Raw genomic sequence first — 22,140 nt, 5'->3', positions numbered from 1 at the left:
ACTAGAGAGAAGGTTCTTGGGAAACTGAAAGGTCTAAAGTTAGATAAGTCACCTGGACCAGATGGTGTACACCCCAGAGTTCTGAAAGAGGTGGCTGAAGAGGTTGTGGAGGCACTAGATTCTGGAATGGTCCTGGAAGACTGGAAAATTGCAAATGTCACTCTTCTCTTCAAGAAGGAAGAGAAACAGAAGAAATGAAACTATAGACCAGTTCGTCTGGACTCAGCAGTCGGGAAGATGTTGGAGTTGATTATTAAGGATGAGGTTTTAGGGTACTTGGAAGCACGTAATAAAGTAGGCTGTAGTCAGCATGGTTTTCTTGGGAAAATCTTGCTTGACAAATCTGTTGGAATTCTTTGAAGAAACAACAAGCAGAATAACAAAGGAAAATCAGTTGACTTTGTGTACTTGGATTTTCAGAAGGCCTCTGACAAGATGACATGAGGCTGCTTAACAAGCTACGAGCCCATGGTATTACAGGAAAGATTCTAGCATGTTCAAAGCAGTGACTGATTGACAGGAGGCAAAGAGTGAGAATAAAGGGAGGCATTTCTGGCTGGCTACTGGTGACTAGTGGTGTTCCACAAGTTGCTGTGCTGAGACCAATCCTTTTTATGTTATATGTCAATTGTTTGGATGATGGAATTGATGGCTTTGTTGCAAAGTTTTCAGACAATATGAAGATAGGTGGAAGGGCAGGTAGTTTTGAGGAAGTAGAGAGGCCACAAAGAATGGGTAAAGAAGTGGCAGGTGGAATGCAGTTCAGGAAGTGTCTGGTTTTTGGTAGAAAAAATGAAAGGGTTGACTGTTTTCTAAATGGAGATGAGATACAAGCAACTGTGGTGAGGAAGGCAAATGCAATGTTAGCATTCATTTCAAGAGGACGAGAATATAAAAGCAAGGATGTAATGGTGAGACTTATTAAAGCACTGGAGAGGCCTCACTTGGCAGTTTTTGGCCCTTTATCTTAGAAAGGATGTGCTTAGAAACTGGAGAGAGTTCAAAGGAGGTTCACCAAAATGATTCCAGGTTTAAATGGTTTGTCATATGAAGATTATTTGATGGGTCTGGGCCTGTAATAACTAAAATTCAGAAGAATGAGGGGCAACCTTATTGAAACCTATCGAACGGTGAAAGGCCTTGATAGAGTGGATGAGGAGAGGATGTTTCCTGTGGTGGTAGACTCTAACACCATAGGACACAGCTCCAGAAGAAAGAAGTGTCCTTTTAGAATGGAGTTGAGGAGGAATTTCTTTAGCTAGAGAGTGGTGAATCTGTGGAATTATTTGCCACAGGCTTCCGTGGAGGCCAAGTCTTTATGTATATTTAAGGCAGACGCTGATATATTCCTGATTGGTTGAGGCATGAAAAGATACAGGGAGAAGGCAAGAAATTGGGGCTGAGAGGAAATTTGGATCAGCTATGATGAAATGGCGCAGCAGACTGTTTGAGCCAAATTGCCTAACTCTGCTCCTATATCTTATGGCCCTATTGCCACTGCCTGTGTTTTAACCATTCAGCTATTGCAGAGAAGTGTTAAATATTTTACTTCTGGGGGTCAAATAAGACCATAAGGTACAGGAGCTGAATTAGGCCACTCAGCCCATCGAGCCTGCTCTGCCATTCCATCATGGCTGATTTATTATCCCTCTCAACCCCATTCCTCTGCCTTCTCCCCATAATTTTTGACACTGTTACTAATTAAGAACCTGGCAATCTTCTACCTAAATATACACAATGACTTGGCTGCACAACCATCTGTGATAATGGATTACACAGATTCACTACCCTCTGACAAAAGAAACCCCTCATCTCCATTCTGAGGGGTTGTTCTTGTATCCTGAGGGTGATGTACAGTAAAAGGCAGGACCCTTAGGGCTACTAGTGCACAAATGTTGGGGCGCAAGTCCACAGCTTCCTGGAAGAGGCAAAGCAAGGACATAGGATGGTCAGGAAGGCATATATTGTGTTTGCCCTCATCAGTTAGGGACCTGAGTGTGAAATTTGGGTTGCAGCTGTATAAAGCATTGGCTAGACCACGTTTGGAGTATTGTGTGCAGTTCTGGTCGGCCCCATTATAGAAACAAAGTGGAGTTATTGGACATGGTGCAGAAGAGGTTCAGGAGCATGTTTCTTCAATCAGATTCAGATCCATATCGAAACAGACAGTGAAATGTGTTATTTGCATTCACAAACAGCACAGCTTAAAGAGAACTATGAGGCGTTAGAGGAAGGATGTGGAAACTTTAGAAAGGGTGCCAAGGAGATTTACCAGAATGCTGTCTGGGTAGGAGAGTGTGTCTTATGAGAACAGGTTAAGCGAGTTCAGGCTTTTTGTTTTGGAGTCAAAGAGGATGGGAGGTGATTTGATCAAGTTTGCAGTGCTCTCACTAATGCACCCATGAATGACTATAGGGAGCTTGCTAAAGTGACCGACAGTCTACACTAAGCCAGAGGCGTCATTCCACCTCCTTTCCCTGTCTCAATTGTTACAAATGTGCCACAACTCTGAGGGGCCGAAGGGTACAACATAGCCCCCTCCTTTGTGAGAATCGCAAGATCACTATTAAGTCAGTTCAGGAGACCCAGGAAATGAGAGAAAGACATGCAGAATCCACAAAAAGTTTGGAATGTGTCCTGGCCTCCAAAAGGCGGAGCCATTGATACCGGCTATTGTCTCTTGGAGACGGAATTGTGTATTGAACCCTGCACGATGCATCGAAGCCCCGAGGCAATGAACCGAGTTGGGGGGGGGTGGCGGTTGGTGGAGGGATTGCATCACCCCAACCTGATTGACATCTGAGACCCTGTGAGTCAGCATAAAAGATGGTCTGTGGGAACAGCCCCTCAGACGCACCAGAAGAAACGCTAGAATTCCTGTAACAGCGTAATAGCGAAAGCCGGTGGAAACAGCCCATGTGCGTCCTTTACCATTTGCCTCGGAATTGGTGGGTCTTTACCACGGAAGCACGGCTTTAGCTAACCACAAAAGGGGAAATCAGTTCCCCAACGACTCTCGAAGGATTGACATCAGAAAAGGAATGGGCAAGTTAAACCTCCGTCTTTCTCTCCAACCAAAGAAGGCTGCAGCCTACAGCTTGAATGAACTAAAGTGACTTCTATATTTCCATCGGACAATACATTATCCCCTAGACAACGATAGAGGTATTTCGTATTGAGTATTATTATACCTGCACTTTTAGATTTAGTGTTGACGACGTATATTATCTGTATGTTTGCATTGATATTATTTTTGTGTATTTTTATCAATAAATACTGTTAAAAATAGTACCATCAGACTTCAATGGACCTCACTATCTTTGCTGGTAAGTGACCTAGTTACGGGGTACGTAACACAATAAACCCAGTCAAGAGGATCTCCAACACACACACAACCACGACTGCTTTTACCGTGCTTGCTTTGGTATGAATGCCACTGCCCTGCAGCTTCGACCGTGCCAGCACCTCGGAACATCAAAGGTACGTGAACACAGTGGGTTTCTGTTGACCTATATTCCACCTCTTTTGTTTTGTCTGCCATCATCCACTCCTACATCCCCTTAGGCTGCCTCATGCATTTTGGAATGAAGAGAAATGACTTATTAGAGAGGAGAGATAAACCTGAGTGTATTTTAGTAGATCACCTTGCACCAGCCCACCGAGATTTGGAGGATTCTGCTACTATGACATGACCATGAATGTGTCAACATACTCCTGGGATGAGCCAGAGGCCTCTGCTGTTACTCCATCCATACAACATGGGACCTGAGCCGGGTGGCTCAGACGGGCTCACAATACCGGATTTGGTGAATTCTGGGGGTGGCGGGGGAGGTCTGCATAGGGTAATGTAATGGTGGAAACACGCATAATTCACATTGAGTTGAGGGTCACTTTGAGAGGCTGACCTAACATGATGTTGTGTTTATATAAAGTACTTTTACCACGCTTTATGTTCTGTGTTTGGTCAACAATAAAGTGAATTGTTACTGTTTCCCTGTAAAACACCTCTGCCACTTTGCTTATGAAAACCTACTATATGTTAACCCTTTCATTCTCAGGATCATTCTTGCAAACACAAAAGGTCTGCAGTTGCTGGAAGTCCAGAGTAACTCACACAAAATGCTGGAAGAACTCAGCAATTCAGGCAGCATCAATGGAGAGGAATAAAGGGTTGATGTTTCAGGCCAAGACCCTTCATATCTGGACCCTCCCTATGCCAGCAATTAGACATGGGGCCCAAAGCTGCTCACAATCACAGAATGTAGAATAAAGTATTACAGTGCAAGCAGGCAATAAGGTTCCATGTTGCCCTCCCCGTTCTGAAGGTTTCACAGCCTCCTCCTTACCTGGGTCTCTGTCAGCATGAGGGACGTGGCGACCTCAAAGCGCTTTGGCCTGGAGAGGTACTTGTTGAGCTTGAACTGGTTCTCTAACTCTAGGAGCTGCTGGCTGGTAAAGGCCGTCCGTGGTCGCCGACATTTCCCCATCAGACCTGACTGAGGCTGGCCTGGAATGGTACATACAGAGCAGGTTATTGACCACGCCAGCTGACCGGAAGGAAAAGTCATCAAAAAAGTAGCATTATACGGCCCAGTCAGTCACAGGAAAAGCCCTCCCTCTCATTGTGCGCATCTGCATGGAGCAGCATCCAACATTAGAAAGTTTTTGACAAGAACAGGCCATTCAGCCCAACAAAGCTTGCCAAATTCCTATTCACATAATGCGCTGAAATAACTATCACCTTTAGATTTGAAAGTCTCTAAGGTACCACTTTCAACTACAAAACTAGGTAGTTTGTTCCATGTGTCCACAACTCGCTGTGTAAAAGAAATGCCTCTGCATGTTAGTCTCCCCTTAACCAGTCTCCACCTTTGGTCCTCGTGTCCTTGATGATGGAATAACCTTGAAATAGCAATCTTACTTATACCTCTAATGATTCTGAACACTTCTATCATGTCTCCTCTTGTTCTACATCTACTTAGGCTAAAAGGATTTAGTTCTTTCAATCCTTCTTCACAGCTCATACCCTGATGAACTGGAATGAGTCTTAACACCCTTCTCTGAACTCTCTCTGGTGCCTTCGCATCCCTTACATAACATGGAGACCAAAATTGTACAGAGTACTCAAGATGTGGCCTCACAAGCACATTATACAGCTTAAGGAGAACACCTCCAGGCTTGAACTCCACTGAGCGCAATATCTAGCCCAACATTCTGTTAGCTTCCTGATCGTTTCTGTGCATTGTCTGGATGTTGATGGTGATGAGTCTACCAGGACACCCAAATCCAGTGCACTTTCTAACACAAGACCTCCACACTGTATATTTTATATGAACCTACATTAAATTTCATCTGCCATTTATCTGCCCACATCTGGATTTTGTTTAAATCTATCTGTATTGATTCTGCTTCCTGAATGTTATCAGCCCGTCCCATTGATTTTGTGTCATCTGCAAACTTTACTAGCTTATTTATTATGTGCTTATCATTAATGTGAATTAAAAAACAGCAGTGACCCCAAACCTGATCCCTGTGGAACCCCACTTTTAGAACATCTTCTAGCTGTTCTTCTTGCTCTATTACTGATGTTTTTCGACCCCGTTTTGTTTTGAAGCTTGTTATCAGTTTATGTCCTAATATGTTATTCTCCATTAAGATGTTTAAACAGTTGAGCCTGGTCTGTTCTAAGTTCCCTTCCTCCCCACTCCCCCCAGGTCCCTAGTTTAAACAGTCCTTAATTAACTGAAGCATATGCCTGCCCAGTATATTAGTTCCCCTCCAGTTCAAACGTAACCCATCCCAGCAGTACAGGTTCCATCTGTCTCAAAAGGTGCCTGAATGCCCCATAAACCTATGTCCCTCTAACCTACACCTTTATCAAGGACCCCTACCATCCAGGCCATTTTCTCTTCTCACTGCTGCCATCAGGAAGGAGGTACAGAAGGTCCCACACCAGCAGTTTCAGGAATAGTTATTACCCTTTAACCATCAGGCTCCTGAATCAGAGTGGATAACTTCACCCACCACAACTCTGAACTGTTTCTGCAACCAATGGACTCACTCGATTTCAAGGACTCTACAAGTCATATTAGAAACATAGAAAACCTACAGCCTGATAATACAACCTTCGGCCCATAATGCTGTGCTGAACATGTATTTACTTTAGAAATTACCTTGGGTTACCCATAGCCCTCTATTTTCTAATACACGCACACAATCCTGGTGCGACACAGCAGGTCAGGCAGTATCTAGCGAGGGAAATGAATAGTCGATGTTTTTGGTGAAAGACTCCCCTCAATTATCACCCCAACTTTGTTTTCCTTCATTCTGGTGTCCCTCTCACACATTCTCCTCCCCTGGCCTCATGACCTGCCCATCTTCTCCCATTTTCTTCCCTTATTCTATTGTCCACTGTCTTCTATCAAGTCTCTTCTTTAGCCCGTTACCCCTTGCACCTATACCTCTCAGCTTCTCACATAATTTCCTTCCACCCTCCTTCCCTCACCTACTTACTCACCCCATTCCTCCCCTGGACTCACCTTGAGCTGCCAGCTTGTGTTCAGCCCCCTCCCTCCCCACTTTTTTATTCTAGATTCTGACAGTTGCCTGTCCTATGAAGTCGAAGCAGTTAAAGTAAACGTGTCATCAAAGTACTTCATGTTACTACAGATTACCTTGAGATTCAGTTTCTTGCAGGCATTTACAAGAAAATAAATACTTATTCTCAAGATTATCTATTTATTTATTTGTTTATTTTATTTGTGTTTTTTTGTAATTGCTCAACTGGTCTTCTAATGCATATTGGTTGTCTGTTCATCTTTCTTTGTATGTAGTTTCTCATTGATTCTACTATAACCATATAACAATTACAGCATGGAAACAGGCCATCTCAGCCCTTCTAGTCCATGCCGACACTTACTCTCATCTAGTCCCACTGGCCCGCACTCAGCCCTTAACCCTCCATTCCTTTCCTGTCCATATACCTATCTAATTTTACTTTAAATGACATTACCGAACCTGCCTCTACCACTTCTACTGGAAGCTCGTTCCACACAGCTACCACTCTCTAAGTAAAGAAGTTCCCCCTCATGCTACCCTTAAACTTTTGCTCCCTAACTCTCAACTCATGTCCTCTTGTTTGAATCTCCCCTACTCTGAATGGAAAAAGGCCTATCCACATCAACTCTATCTATCCCCCTCATAATTTTAAATACCTCCATCAAGTCCCCCCTCAACCTTCTACGCTCCAAAGAATAAAGACCTAACTTGTTCAACCTCTCTCTGTACTTAGGTGCTGAAACCCAGGTAACATTCTAGTAAATCTTCTCTGCACTCTCTCCATTTTGTTGACATCTTTCCTATAATTCGGTGACCAGAACTGTACACAATTATTGTATGTATTTATTATTCAATTTTTTTAATTATTTAAAATTATTTGTACTGTATTTATTATTCAAATAAGTGTATGTGTATGACACCAATATCAGGGCAGGATATGGTGACTTACACGTACTTGAATAATAAATTTACTTTGCACTTTGGAAGGCCTGCAATTCTATAGCACCTTACAGCACCATACCTTATTGCATGCTACCTGGATTGGAGGATAGGTCAGACTACACAGGAGCGTGAGCCTGGTGTCTGTGCTTGGGATTCTGCAGTGGGATTCTTCAGTCTCAAACCCACAAACTTCTAGTAAGTGGAAAAACAGACTACTGGCCCCAGCTTATCAGTTTAAATAAAGTTTTGGATCAAATCTGTAATACATTACTCATCTGAGCACCAGGTGGCGCCAAATGCTTATCCTGGTCAATCAGAAACAGAATCAAGTTTATTATCATTGATATATGTCATGAAATTTATTGTTTTGCAGCAGTAGAACAGTGCAGTGCATAAAATATACAATAAATTACAATAATGTAATACAATAATATAAAAGTAGTGCAAAAAAGAGAGCAGAACTTAGTCCCTTGAAGCAACTTACAGAATAAGAAAACCAGCTGCAGGCCATTCGTAGCGATTAGTCCAACACCATTAGAGCACCAGTGCCCTGGGTTCAATTCCCACTGCTGCTTGTAAGGAGTTTGTATGTTCTCCCTGTGACTGTGTGAATTTCCGCTGGGTGCTCCAGTTTCCTCTCACATTTCAAAGACGTTTGGGTTATCTGGTAATGCACTCCACCCCCACCCCCCCCCCCCCCCCACCATTTCCCACACCCCTTTTCCCTCTCTCATCTTGTCTTCTTACCTGCCTATCACCTCCCTCTGGTGCTCCTCTCTCCTTTTCTTTCTTCCATGGCCTTCTGTCCTCTCCTATTAGTTTTCCCCTTCTCCAGCCCAGTATCTCTTTCACCAATCAACCTGCCAGCTCTTTACTTCACATCTACCCCCACCTCTCAGATTCAGTCTTTCTTCCTGCCCCCACCTTCTAACTGACTCCTCATCTTTTTCTCCCCAGTCCTGATGAAGGGTCTTGGCCCGGAATGTCGACTGTGCTCATTTCCATAGATGCTGCCTGGCCAGCTGAGTTCCTTCAGCATTTTGTGTGTGTTGTTTGGATTCCAGAATCTGCAGGTTTTCTCCAGTTTGTGATTGGGTTGGTTGGTTAATTGGCCAGATGGGTGTAATTGGGTGACATGGGCTGGTTCGGCCAGTTACTGTGCTGCATTTCTAAATAAAAGTAAAATGTTACTAACCAACCCTGTCCTGTTGTGTTATTGAGTAATAAAATAAGGAGATGTTAGCCACACAAGAGATTCAGCAGATGCCAGAAATCTTGAGCAACACACACACAAACTGTTAAAGGCACTTCACAGGTTAGGCAGCATTTATAGAGGGAATCGAGGCCCTTCATCTGGGCTGAAAGATAGAAGGGAGATGGACAGAATGTCCATTTCCCCGCCACAGGTACTGTCTGACCCACTGAGTTCCTCTAGCATTTTCTTTGTTGGTAAATAGTCCAGGATCTACAGTCTCTCCTGTCTTGAGTTAAGTTAAAATATCTACCTGCATTCTGGATCCAGATCTTTAAAATATGCTTAGCTGATTGGAATCAGTTTTATATGTAATGTCACAGTGTACACAATGTTACAAACTTGTTTTTTTTCTCTTTTTTGCTCTTTTTCAAAGGATTTAAAGATTCAAAGTGCATTTATTATCAAAGAATGCAGTATACAACCCTGAGATTCATCTTCCCACAGACAGCCACGAGACAAGAAGAGCCATGGAACCCACCCAGGTCCTGCACCCAGACCATAGCCCTCCGTACCCCTCTGCTTCATGTACCTACCTATTCAAACTTCTCTTACATTACAATCAAACCTGTATCCACCACTTCCGTTCTCCTCTCAAATTTCCCTTAAACTCTTACCATTAACCTATCACCTCCAGTTCTAGTCTTGCCCAATCTCAGTGGAAATAGCCTGCTTCTATTTACCCTATCTATATTCCTCATAATCTCATAACCCTCTTAGAAAGTCCCCTTCATTCTCCTACGCTCCAGGAAATAAAATCTTAACCTATAACTCAGGTCCTCAAGACCCAGCAACATCCTTGTAAACTTTCTCTGTACTCTTTCAAACTTTCCTGTATTGCGACATAGACACAATAAACAGAGTGAGCAGGTGCACAGGATATTGTATCACTTGTTTTAAGATATATCGTTTGAAGTGAATGGACACATTTTAATGACTGGTTATTACTTTTAGGGATATTTATTAAATGGCACTTTGCAAATTCAATGAAACTGATTTGTAGCCTTCAGAGAGGGATTACCTTGTTGGAGATTTAGGCTTAAACTCAGTAAATAGAGTGGTTTGTGAAGGTAAGATTAAAAGCAAAAACACATTTAAAAATGTGCAAATGTGGTTTAGGACCAGAATAATTTGAGTTTCCACTCTGTGGCATACAGGGATAGGTTAGCAATCTCTGTCAAGTGATTAGAAATCCTGAAGCCCAGTTAAAGAAGAATAGAGGAGTTTCCATGTCCCAACCATTACACAGAAAGTTGTGGAGACAGCTCCGCATATGACAGAAACCATGGACTCTGTTTACACCTCTCACTAACTACCTCAGTAAAGCAGGCAACATAATCAAAGACCCTCCCATTGGGCAGAAGATACAAAAACCTGAAGCCGCGTGCTACCTGGCTCAAGATCACTGTCTCCCGCACGGTAATAAGACAATCGAATGGTCCCCTAGTACAATGAGATAGACTCTTGACCTCACAATCTACCTTGCTACGATCTTGCATTTTGTTGTCCACTGCACTGCATTTTCTCTTATTTTGCAATCTGTTACTCTTTCCCTTTGTTCTACCTCAAGGCACTGTGTAATGATCTGTAGAAAGTCGGCAAGACAAGCTCTTCACTGTATCTCAGTACCAATTTACCCAAGCATACCGATTGGATTGGTTTATTATTGTCTCCTGCACCAAGATACAGTGAAAGGGTTTTGTGAAAGCCATTCAGAGAGATCAAGCCACACATATTTATATCTAAGGAGGTAAAAAGAATTCAGAGCATCGTGTTACAATTACAGAGAAAGTGAGGTGCAGGTAGGCAAATAATGTGAAAGGGCCACAGTGAGGCAGATTGAGAGATCAAGAGTTTATTGTTAATGCAAGAGAGGTCCGTTCCAGACTCTGATTAAAGTGGGAGAGAAGCTGTCTTTGAGCCGCGTGCTGTCTGCTCTTCAGCGATGTATCTTCGACCCAATGGGAGGGGAGAAGAGAAATGTTTAAGGTGGGGGGGGGGCTTGATTATGTTGGCCGTTCTACCGAGGCAGAGGGAAGTGTAGAGTTCGTGGAGGGGAGGCTGGACTGCCTGTGTTCACAACTGTCTGTAGTTTCTTGTGGGCTTGAAAGAGCAGTTGCCCTGTCACCACTACTTAAATCAAATTAACATATCATATACTGCATTACTCTTTCTAGGCAAAATAGCCAGTTTTCTGTGTTTCCCAAACTAATAATAATAAAACATAGAACATTACAGCACAGTACAGGCCCTTCAGCCCATGATGTTTTGCCAACCTGTTAACCTCCTCAGAGATCAATCTAACTCTCCCCTCCCTCATAGCCCTCAATTATTCTGTCATTTATGTGCCTATCTTTAATATCCCAGATGTATCTGCCTCTACTACCATCCCTGGCAGGGCGTTCCACACACCCACCACTCGCTGTGTCCTCCCTATACTTCCCTCCAATCACATTAAAATGGTGCCCCTATAAATATGCTTTCACTTTAATACTGCAGCCTTTGTTGTGAATTGCCACAACAGGATGTCATGAGAAGTTTTCCTGTTCTGTGATTGCCTTCCATTGACCTTAGAACAATGCCACCCTCAACATGGCTATTTGACACATTAGGCCCATGCCAGCTTGTTCCAAATCACTCTCCCTCCCCTAATGTCCTGAAAATTATTTCTCTCCAAGTACTCATTTACTTAGAGATAGAGGGCAGAACAAGCCCTTTGGGCCCTTTGAGCTGCACTGCCAGCAACACCCAGTTAAATCTTAGTCTAATCACAGGTTAATTTACAATGTCCAATTAACCTACTAACCAGTACATCTTTGGTCTGTGGGAGGAGACCAGAGCATAGGGGGGAACCTGTGCAGTCACACGGAGGATGTACAAAATCCTTACAGAGGACACTGGGATTAAACTCCAAACTCCAAAACCTGAGGTGTAATGGCATCGCAAAAACCACTACACTACCCTCCAATTGAAAAGTGTTTCTCTCCAGTATAGAAAGGGTGTGGGAGCTTCAGACAGGGTGAAGAGGCGGTTTACTAGGACACTGCCTGGATCAGAGTGCGTGATTTTAAAATTTTAAAATTTTAAATTTTCAATCTTCAATTTTAAAATTGAATTTTCAAATAGGTTACAGAAGGGGAAAAAAACTGTAAAAACTAAATTATCAACCCTTCCGCCCCCCTTAACCCCTCCCCTAACAGAGCGTGTTTTCTGAGGGTAGGTTGAGCAAGCTAGGAGGGAAGGAGGATTAGACAAGACTTGATAGGGGTCTACAAGATGATAAGAGGCATAGTTAGAGTAGACAGGCAGAGACTTTTTTCCCAGAGCAGAAATAGCTGATGAGAGAGGGCATAATTTGAAGGTGATTGGTGGAAAATACAGGGGGAACATCAGAGGAAAGTTTTTTTATACATGAGTGGAACACTCTGCCAGAGATGGTGGTAGAGGCAGATACAATAAGGACATTAGATAGACACATGAATAGAGGGCTATGTCGAAGGGAAGGGTTGGATGGATTGTAGAGTAGGTTAACAGGTCAGCACAACACTATGGAGCAGAGGACCCGTATTGTGTTGTAATGTTCTATGTTCTAGTTACGTTATTTCCCTTGGGAACTATGTTCATCAAATTGTTTTAGGCAGTGCATAAAGATTAGCTTTATTTGTCGCATGTACATCGAAACAACAAAACGTACAATGAAATGCCGCAGTCTGAGGCTGTTGCTGGACACAGTCTGCAGTCACAGTCGCTGCGCTTCCAGTGCCGACACAGCACGTCCACAACTCAGTAACCATAGCTGGTACGCCTTTGGAGACAGGAGACAACTGTAGCTCCTGGAGGAATCCATGCAGTCAGGGAAGGTACATGAAAACTCCGTCCAGACCCCAGCAGGAACTGAACCCAATCACACTTGCTGGTGCTGTAAAGCATTACACTAAGGGTTATGTTACTATACTAAACTAATTGACTTCAAAGTTAATATGTCACAAGGCACTGTTGTGAAAATTCAAGTTTCACTTTTATTTTCCTCCCAGTCCTAAGGAAATTTTCATGACACGCTCAAAGAAAGTTGAGGCACTGTTTAACACAGTAATTATACAGCCACTGCATGATTTTATGAACCCACTTAAAAGAGAAAATTGCCATTAAGTTTGTGTGCTAAAATGGACAGTAAAACTCTAATAGGTCAATTATAATGTAATTTAGTCTGCCAATTGGATCTGGAGTATTTTTATATTGCATTGGCAACCTCCGTAGCTGTAAAGGGCATATTCGGACTGAGGGCTGATTAACAGATGCCAAAATAAGTAGCAAAGTCACACGTGAACCTCCAATTAAAGAGCTGGACTGGTGGCATCGTGAAGCTGAGGCTTAATAGGGTATTGGTCAGAGTTCAACTTGAATATGGTGAGCAGTTTTGGGCCCTTTTTCTAAAAAAGGATGTGCTGGCATTGGAGAGTGTCCAGAGGAGGTGCATGAGAATGATCCTGGGAATAAAAGGGTTAACATATGAGGAGCGCTTGATGGCTCTGGGCCTGTACTCACTGGAGTTTAGAAAAATGAGGGGGGATCTCACTCTGACGTATTGAATATTGAAAGGTCTAGACAGAGCGGAGGTGGAGAGGATGTTTCCTATAGTGGGGGAGTCTGGGTCCAGAGACCACAGCCTCAGAGAATAGTAATTTTATTTTAAAAAGAGAGGAGAAGGGTGGTGAGTCTGTGGAGTTCATTGCCATGATCGGCTGTGGAGGCCAAGTCATTGGGTATATTTAAAGTGGAGGTTGATCGGTTCTTGATTAGTAAAGGCATCAAAGGTTACAGGGAGAAGAAAGGAAAATGGGGTTGAGAGGGATATTAAAACAGCTGTGCTGAAATGGCAGAACAAAATTGATGGGTTGAATGGCCCACCTCTGCTCCAATGGCTTTATGGTCATTGTGGAGACCTGTGATTGGCTGAAATTACCAAAACTTTTAAAGTGTTAATTTGTAATTGACACCAAGGTGACTGACCATATCAACTATTTATCTAGAATATTCATTGCAGAATAAATTATTGTAGGAGGAAACTATGGCCTCTTCATATTAAAGGCTACAGAGCAACTTAATTATTTAAAAAAATATACATTAAGTGACCGCTTTATGTACACCTGCCCATTAATGCAAATATCTAATCAGCCAATCATGTGGCAGCAATTCAATGCATAAAAGCATGCAGACATGGTCAAGAGGTTCATTTGTTCAGAATGGGGAAGAAATGTGATCTAAGTGACTTTGACTGTGGAATGATTGCTGATGCCAGACAGGATGGTTTGAGTATCTCAGAAACTGCTGATCTCCTGGGATTTTCACACACAACAATCTCTAGAATTTACAGAGAATGGTGTGAAAAACAAGAAAAAATCCGGTGAGTAGCAGTTCTGTGGGTGAACATGCCTCGTCAATGAGAGAGGTCAGTGAAGAATAGCCGGGCTAGTTTAAGCTGACAGCAAGGTGACAGAAACTCAAATGGCCACGTTACAACAGTGGTGTGCAGAAGAGCATCTCTGAATGCACAACACTTCGAACCTTGAGGTGGATGGGCTACAACAGCAGAAGATCACAAACATACACCCAGCGACCATTTTCTTGGGTACAGCAGGTGGGTAATAAGTGCATATATGACAGTTTAGCAATAGCCTAGGATTTTTCGATCAATGATGTGTTAGCATAATCCATTCAGAAAGAGTTTTTTGTTTTTCACACCATTCTTTGTAAACTCTAGAGACTGTTGTGTGTGAAAATCCCAAGAGATCAGCATTTTCTGAGGTACTCAAATCACCAGTCTGCTATTCCTTAGAGCACAGGAGACTGAGAGATAATTTTATAGAGGTGTATAAAATCATGAGGGGCATAGATAGGAAAAAATACATTCAGTCTTTTTCCCAGGGTTGGATAATCAAGATTTAAAGGGCGTAGAAGGAATGAGTTAACAAGAATTTGAGAGGCAGCATTTTTTACACAAAGGGTGGTATTGATTAGAAAGGTTATAGAGCCATAGAGCTGAAACAGGCCCTTTGGTCCATCTAGTTCATGCTGAACTGTTATTCTGCCCATTCCCATCAGCCTGCACCTGCACTCTGATCCATGTACTTAACCAGCAGGGATACAGGCTTTTCTGACCCAGCAAGCCCTCGAAGCCCAGTGCTGATGCCACTACACCACTGGCTGGCCCAAACCATATCTATACCCCTCATAAGTTTGTATTTTTGTGCTTTGTTGAGGCAGATACGTGGAACGGAAAGGTTGATTTATGGGCCAAATACTGAAAATAGGACTAGCTTGGATGGGGCACCTGCGTCAGCACAGACCAATTGGGCTGAAGGGCTCTTTATGTGCCCTATGACTCTACGTGAACGTAAAGAAGTCTAAGACTCTAACATTTAGATTGTCAAAAATTACACAATCATTGAATAGGTAGGCACCTGCTATTACATAGAAATTAAAGTCCATCTCTATGAAATATAGATTCTGTTTAAAATACAGATTAGAGACGCTATTGCGTAATTGGATTGCCATTATGTAGAAATTTGATTAGACCTACAATACAAAGATTAGATTGTTTCTTCTACCGGAGACAAATAATATTGTATTCAGATCAAATACTGATTATAATACAAAGATTAGATAATCAATGAGTTTATGTCATCTTTACATAAATATTATTTTATTTTATCTATTTTTTATTTAGAGATACAGCACAGAACAGGTCCTTCTGGTCCAATGAGCCATACTGCCCAGCAACCCATCCATTTAACCCTATCCTAATCACAGGAGAATTTACTATGACCAACTAACCTGATAACTGGTAAGTCTGTGGATTGTGGGAGGAAACTGGAGCACCTGGAGGAAACCCATGTGGTTCACGTGACAACATACAAATGCTTCCAGACTGTGCTGGAATTGAAATCTGAGCTCTGGCACGCCCTGAGCTGTAATAGTGTTGCATTAACTGCTGTACTACCGTGGTGCCAAATAACATTGGATCAATGGTACTAGACTGTAAAATCATAAGACAGAAGAGCAGAATTTGGCTATTTAGCCTAAGTCTGCTCCCCCATTTTGTTATGGCTGATTTATTACCCCTCTCAACTTATTCTCCTGTCTTCCCCCGTAACCTTTGACATCCTTACTTATCAAGAATTTGCCTTAAATATAGGCAATGACGACCTCTGCATATTAATTAATTCCACAAACTTGCCACCCTCTGGCTAAAGAAATTCCTCCTCACATCAGTTCTAAAACGATGTCATTTTGTTCTGAGCCTGTGGGCTCTGGCCCTAGATTTCCCTCACTATGGGAAACATCCTCTCCATACCAGAGTCTATCTGGGCTTTTCAACATTTGATGGGTTTCTGTCAGATTATCGCTCATTCTTCTAATCTCCAGTGAATGCAGACTAGGTTGCAGTGAAGATGCCTCTTAGAATTTGGGTTTTGCCAAAGGGAATAAGGTAGCCATGAACCATTGGATCAGTAGGTATGTGAGGAGGCACAGGGTACATAAGGCAAATCATGGAAGCTAGCCTCCCCTCTGTCTATACTTCTCACTGACTCAGCAGAACAGCCAGCACAATCAAAGACCCCACCTACCTTGAACATTGTCCCTTCTCCCCTCTTCCATCAGGCAAAAGATGCAAAAGCCTGAAGGCATGTACCACCAGGCTCGAGGACAGCTTCTACGCTTCCGTATGACTATTGAATAGTCCGCTAGCTTAGCTAGCTTGAGGTCAGCTTTTAGCTAGTTTTTGTCACATGTACATCAAAACAGTAAAATGTATCATTTGCATCCACTACCAGCATCATCCAAGGTTGTACTGGCGGCAGCCCACAAGTGTTGCCATGCTTCCGGCACCAACGTAGCATGCCCACAACTTACTGACCCAAACCCTAACCGGTAGGTCATTGGAATGAGAGAGGAAACCCACGCCATGGGGAGAACATGTAGACTACAGTGGGAACTCCTGATCACTGGCACTCTAAAGCATTGTGCTAAGTTTGATGGTTGGCCTCACAATCTACCTCGTTATGATCTTGTACCTTATTGTTTACCTGCACTGCACTTCCTCTGTAACTGTTACACTTTATTCTGTTATTGATTCAGAATCAGAATCTACCTCAATGCACTGTGTAATGGTCTGATCTGTACGAACAGTGTACAAGGCAAGTTTTTTACTGTATCTTGGTACGTGTGACAATAATAAACCAAACAACATCCTTGCCACTATCAAACATCTATTTACACTAATCCAATTTTTTTTAAATCCTCAAATTCCCATGTCCTCAAATCCTACCACTCTTGTCCATACTAGGGGCAATTTTTAGTGGTCAATTAAACCTGCATGTCTTTGGGATGTGGAAGGAAACCAGAAACCCAGCTGGACACAGGGAGAAAGTGCAAACTCCACACAGACAGTGCCAGAGGTCCAGATTGCAGCTGGGTCTGTGGCGCTGAGAGGCTACCTGCCACACCATTACACTCACTTGCAGAAATAGAGAGGACAATGACGTGAGGTGGTTATGGACCAAAACGTATTGGTGCCCCTTAGGTTGTCCCTGCCCCTGTCTGCTGTAGCAATATTCACTTGCTGAGGAGGCGGAAGAGAGCTGGACTGTGCACGTCTACAGTACACTCATGTCCGTCCGCAGATGCACAGTAGGGAGCGTCCTAACATGCTGCACCACTGCAATGTGCAGAAACTGTCCCACAGCGGACAGGAAGGCAGTATAACGTGTAGTCAAAACTGCCCACCACATCACAGTCTGCCAGTCACCAAGGATGTACAGTATATACAGAAAGGTGCCAGAAAAGGGCCAGTAACATCATGAAGGATCCCTACCACTCTGCTCATGGACTGTTTATCCCACTCCCATCAGGGAGGAGGCTACGTAACAAAAATAGTTCTAAGGCTGGTCAACACTCTGCCCACTAACACACCCCACCAAATCCACACCAGCACTACTTTATGATTTCCTGTCAGTCACCTTATGTACAGACACACCTGTACATACACATTATGGACATGAAAATTATCTATGTATATACAGTAAGCTGTCTTACGTATTTATATTTATTGTGTATTTTGTGCTGCTTCAGATTCCGAATAACAACTATTTCATTCTCCTTTACACTTGTGTACTGGAAATGACATTAAACAATCTTGAATCTTGTGGAAAGTGTTGACAATGCGAAACTAATTGGCCGCGGCATTAGGCTTCCCTCAGTAGACATTCCGCCTCTCCGCACTGCCACCTCTTTCATCCAGCCCCTTGTAAAATTTCCTTTATCTTTCATTAAGGCCGAGATCAAAAGTAATTTGTAGCACCAGACACGATGACGGAGCCGAGTGATTTGTGGTGGCAGCTGATAAATTATGGCCCAGAGCTGTTCAGCAAGCGCAGTCACTGGGCCTTTCTTTTAATGTGGCATTTCAGGATCCAAGCCAAAAACCATGGCCTGCAGTAGCTATGGAAATGGGCTGCAGCATGTTAGAGCACTCACAGCAACATTACCCCACTGATTTGACTGCCTCATCTTGCTGAGTGGACCATCAACTAACACATTGCAACCTATTTCATATCCCTACAATGTATCGTCAGAACAGGAGAAGGCCTTCCAGTTTCTGTCACCCAAACAGCTGATAGAGTCATGAAATTAATCATTTAGACCATAAAACCAGAAGAAGTAGGAGCAGAATTAGGCCATTCAATCCATCGAGTCATTTCCTTTATCCATCATGGCTCCACGATTAATCTAACCATTGCCTGCTACGCAGCCCTTAACATTCCACTTTTCCTTCATCCACGTGCCCTCAAGTCCTTAATGCATCTGCCTCTACCACAACCCCAGGCGGTATGTTCCAGGCACCCACAACTGTCTGGGTGAAAAAACTCACTTCTGACATCCCCCCCTATATGTTCCTCCACTCAACTTAAAACAATGTCCTCTGGTAATAGTCATTGCTGCCCTGGGAAAAGTCTCTGGCTGTCCACTCTATAAGACCAAAAAATACAGGAGCAACAATAGGTCATTTGGGCCATCAAGTCTGCCCACCGTTTCACTGTTGTTGATTTATTATCCCTCCCAGCTCTATTCTCCTGCCTTCTCCCCATAACCTTTGACACCCTTACTAATCAAGAAGCTATCATCCTCCACTTTAAATATACCCAATGACTTGGCCTCCATAGCTGTCTGTAGCAATGAATTCCACAAACTCACCATCCTCTGCCGAAAGAAATTCCTCCCCATCTCTGTTCTAAGGAGACCTCCTTCCATTCCAAGGCTATACCATCTAGTCCTAGACTCCCACATCCACTCCATATCCACTCTCTCTAATCATTTCAACATTCAATAGATTTCAAGATGATCCCCCCCATCCATTCTTCTAAACTCCAGTAGGTACAGGCTCAGAGCTGTTAAACATTTCTCATACATTAACCCTTTCATTCCTGGGATCATTCTCATAAACCTCATCTTTAGCCTCTTCCATGCCAGCGTATTCTTTCATAGATAAGAGGCCCAAAACTGCTCACAATACTCTGAATATGTTCCAACTAATTTCTGAATTCACTCCCTGTGTAGAAAATTGTCTCCACCTTTATTCCTTCTACCAAAGTGCATGACCATACATTTCCCTACACTGTATTCCGTCTGCCACTTCTTTATCTTTTCTCCTAATCTGTCTGAGTCCTTCTGCAGACTTCCTGCTTCCTCAACAGTACCTGCCGCTCCACCTATCGTTGATTCATTTGCAAACTTGGCACAAAGCTATCAATTCCATCAAAAAGACCATTGATATACAATGTGAAAAGATGCAGTCCCAACACCAACCCCTATGGAATTCTGCTAGTCACCAGCAGCCAACCCCTTTCTTCCCACACCTTGCTTCCGACCTGTCAGCCAATCTTCTATTTATACTACTATCATTCCTGGAATACCATTGGTTCATATCTTGCTTAGCAGCCTCACGTTTGACACCTTGTCAAAGGCTTTCTGTAAACCCAAGTATACAACATCTGCTGGGTCTCCTTTGTCTATCTTGCCTGACATTTCCTCAAACAGGACTGAAAAAGGGTGAAGAAGGCAGAATGAGAAGGTGGGGGTGGGGGGAGGAGTACAAGCTGGCAGGTGATAGGTGAGACCAGGTGGGGGGGGAAGGGAGGTAGGTGGGGGAGGTGTGATAGAGCTGGGGTTTGGATGGTGGAAAAGCTAAAGGGCTGAAGAGGAGGAATCTGACGGGAGGGCCATGGAGATCAGGAAACAGGAGGGGCACCAGAGGGAGCTATAGGCAGGCGAGGAGATGGAAAGGAGAAAGAGGGGAACCAGAATGGAGAGAAAGATAGAGAAATCGATGTTCATGCCATCAGGTTGGAGGCTATCCAGACAGGATGCCCGGTGTTGCTCCTCCATCCTGAGAGTGGCCTTATCATGGCAGTAGAGGAGGCCATGGACTGACATGTCTGTTGCAAGTGACAGGTTAAGAAGAGGTCTAGTCAGTATGTCTCCATTCTGTATTCTGTTTTCTTCCGACTACATCCGTATGGCATTGTTTTTTGGATAGCGTGTAAAGGTTTATCACTCTATCTCGATACATGTGACATTAAATCAATAGCGACATATCACAAGTATCCGTGGTGATTCCATCCCATTTCGGATGCTGTGTTACACTGGGCGTCCAGTTACGCCGCAACATACCGCTTTTTACACTTGACCTCAGGAATGGAAGGGTTAACGTGGTTGGAGTGCTTAACGGCTCTGGGGCTGTACTCGTTTCTGTTCAGAAGAATGACAGGGCTCTTCATTGAAAAGCCGAGACAGAACGATGGTAGAGAGCATGTTTCAATAGGTGAAGAGTCTGGGACCACAGGGACAATAAAACACAAGGAAGCCGCTTCAGAACTGCGATGAGGAGGAATTGCTTCACACACACATATATGCGCACATACACAGATAACATTTTATTATTTAAGACGAAATCCCGACCAGTTGCTATGAGATTGGCATTTTCGCAGACTGCTAGGCACTGCAATATTGAAGCACCTTGATTCAAGAGGTCAACGGAATGAAATACTGTGCGTGTTGTAATGAAAATTTAGGTTAACCAAAATTTTCTAGGTCCACTGTCGTGTGATTATCTTTCCCGCCACTTGCCCAAAGCCAGCCAGGACCCAGTTGTCTTCAAGATTGTTTAATGTCTTTCCCAGTACACATGCGTAAAGGAGAATTAAATAATTGTTACTCAGCACAAAAAAACACAATAAATATAAATAGATAAGATAGCTTATGCACTGTATATGTCCGTAAAATGATGATAGGCACAGGAATGTCTTCATGAGGTGGCTGCAGGACATGATAAAATAGCGGGGGGGGGGGGCTGCGTGTGGAGGAATGGGTTAAGGGTGGTGGTGTTGATCGGCCTCACTGCTTGGAGATAGTAACTGTTTTTGAGTCTGGTGGTGCTAGCGTGGATGCTACATAAAATCACCCGTGTGTATGTGCGTGTGAGAGAGAGAGAGAGAGAGAGAGAGAGAGAGAGAGAGAGAGAGAGAGAGAGAGAGAGAGAGAGAGAGAGAGAGAGAGAGAGAGAGAGAGAGAGAGAGAGAGAATGTGTGTGTCTGTGTTGTCTGCATGTGTGCGTGGTGTGTGAGTTTGTGTAAAATGCACGTATGATTGTGCCCATGTTTATGCATATATAGAGTCATAGACACTACAGCACAGAAACAGGCCCTTTGGCTCATCTAGTCCATGCTGAACCTGGTCCCATCGACCTGCATCTGGACTATAGCTCTCCAACACCCCCCCCCCACCCCCACCACCACCACCCCGTGCATCTACATATATCTGTCTCTGCACGTGTGTGTGAGGGACAGCGAAATCGGGAAAAATACAGTCAAAGTACGTATATATTACTACATACTGCCTCGAGATTAACTTTCTATCAGACATTCGCGGGAAAATAAATACAACAGAAATGCCTACAAGAAAATGAATCGGTTACAACAAAGGATGAGAACGGAAATGGGGGAGAGAAAACGGGAGACGGGAGAATCGAGGAAACTGAAAGTTGTCTGTAGTAGCGACAGAGTGAAAGAAAGCGGGATACTTGTGTTTACTGTTTATGAATGCAGATGTGTATAATATATCTGTCTGTGTTTTTACGTGCGTGTGTGTGTCTGTGTTTCTACGTCTGCATATCTGTGTCTGTGTGAACGCATTTGTATCTGTGTGTGTGTGTGTCTGTGTTTCTACGTCTGCATATCTGTGTGTCTGTGTGAGCTCATTTGTATCTGTGTGTGTGTGTGTGTGTGTCTGTGTTTCTACGTCTGCATATCTGTGTGTCTGTGTGAGCACAC

The 22,140-nt window shown here is 43.4% G+C and overlaps 1 protein-coding gene across 1 annotated transcript in view; it reads right to left on the bottom strand.

Annotated features, from left to right (window-relative positions):
* The window catches only part of LOC132392142 (motor neuron and pancreas homeobox protein 1-like), an 83,902-nt gene that overhangs the window by 5,437 nt on the left and 56,325 nt on the right, over positions 1–22,140 (bottom strand). Inside the window, exon 2 of the mRNA XM_059965990.1 lies at positions 4,347–4,507. Coding sequence (XP_059821973.1) covers positions 4,347–4,507 — 161 coding nt within the window. The remainder of the gene's footprint in view (positions 1–4,346; positions 4,508–22,140) is intronic.

The sequence above is a fragment of the Hypanus sabinus genome, chromosome 4 (assembly GCF_030144855.1).
Source record: "Hypanus sabinus isolate sHypSab1 chromosome 4, sHypSab1.hap1, whole genome shotgun sequence".
Taxonomy (NCBI): Eukaryota; Metazoa; Chordata; class Chondrichthyes; order Myliobatiformes; family Dasyatidae; genus Hypanus; species Hypanus sabinus.
This window is presented reverse-complemented; position numbering and strand designations above follow the sequence as displayed.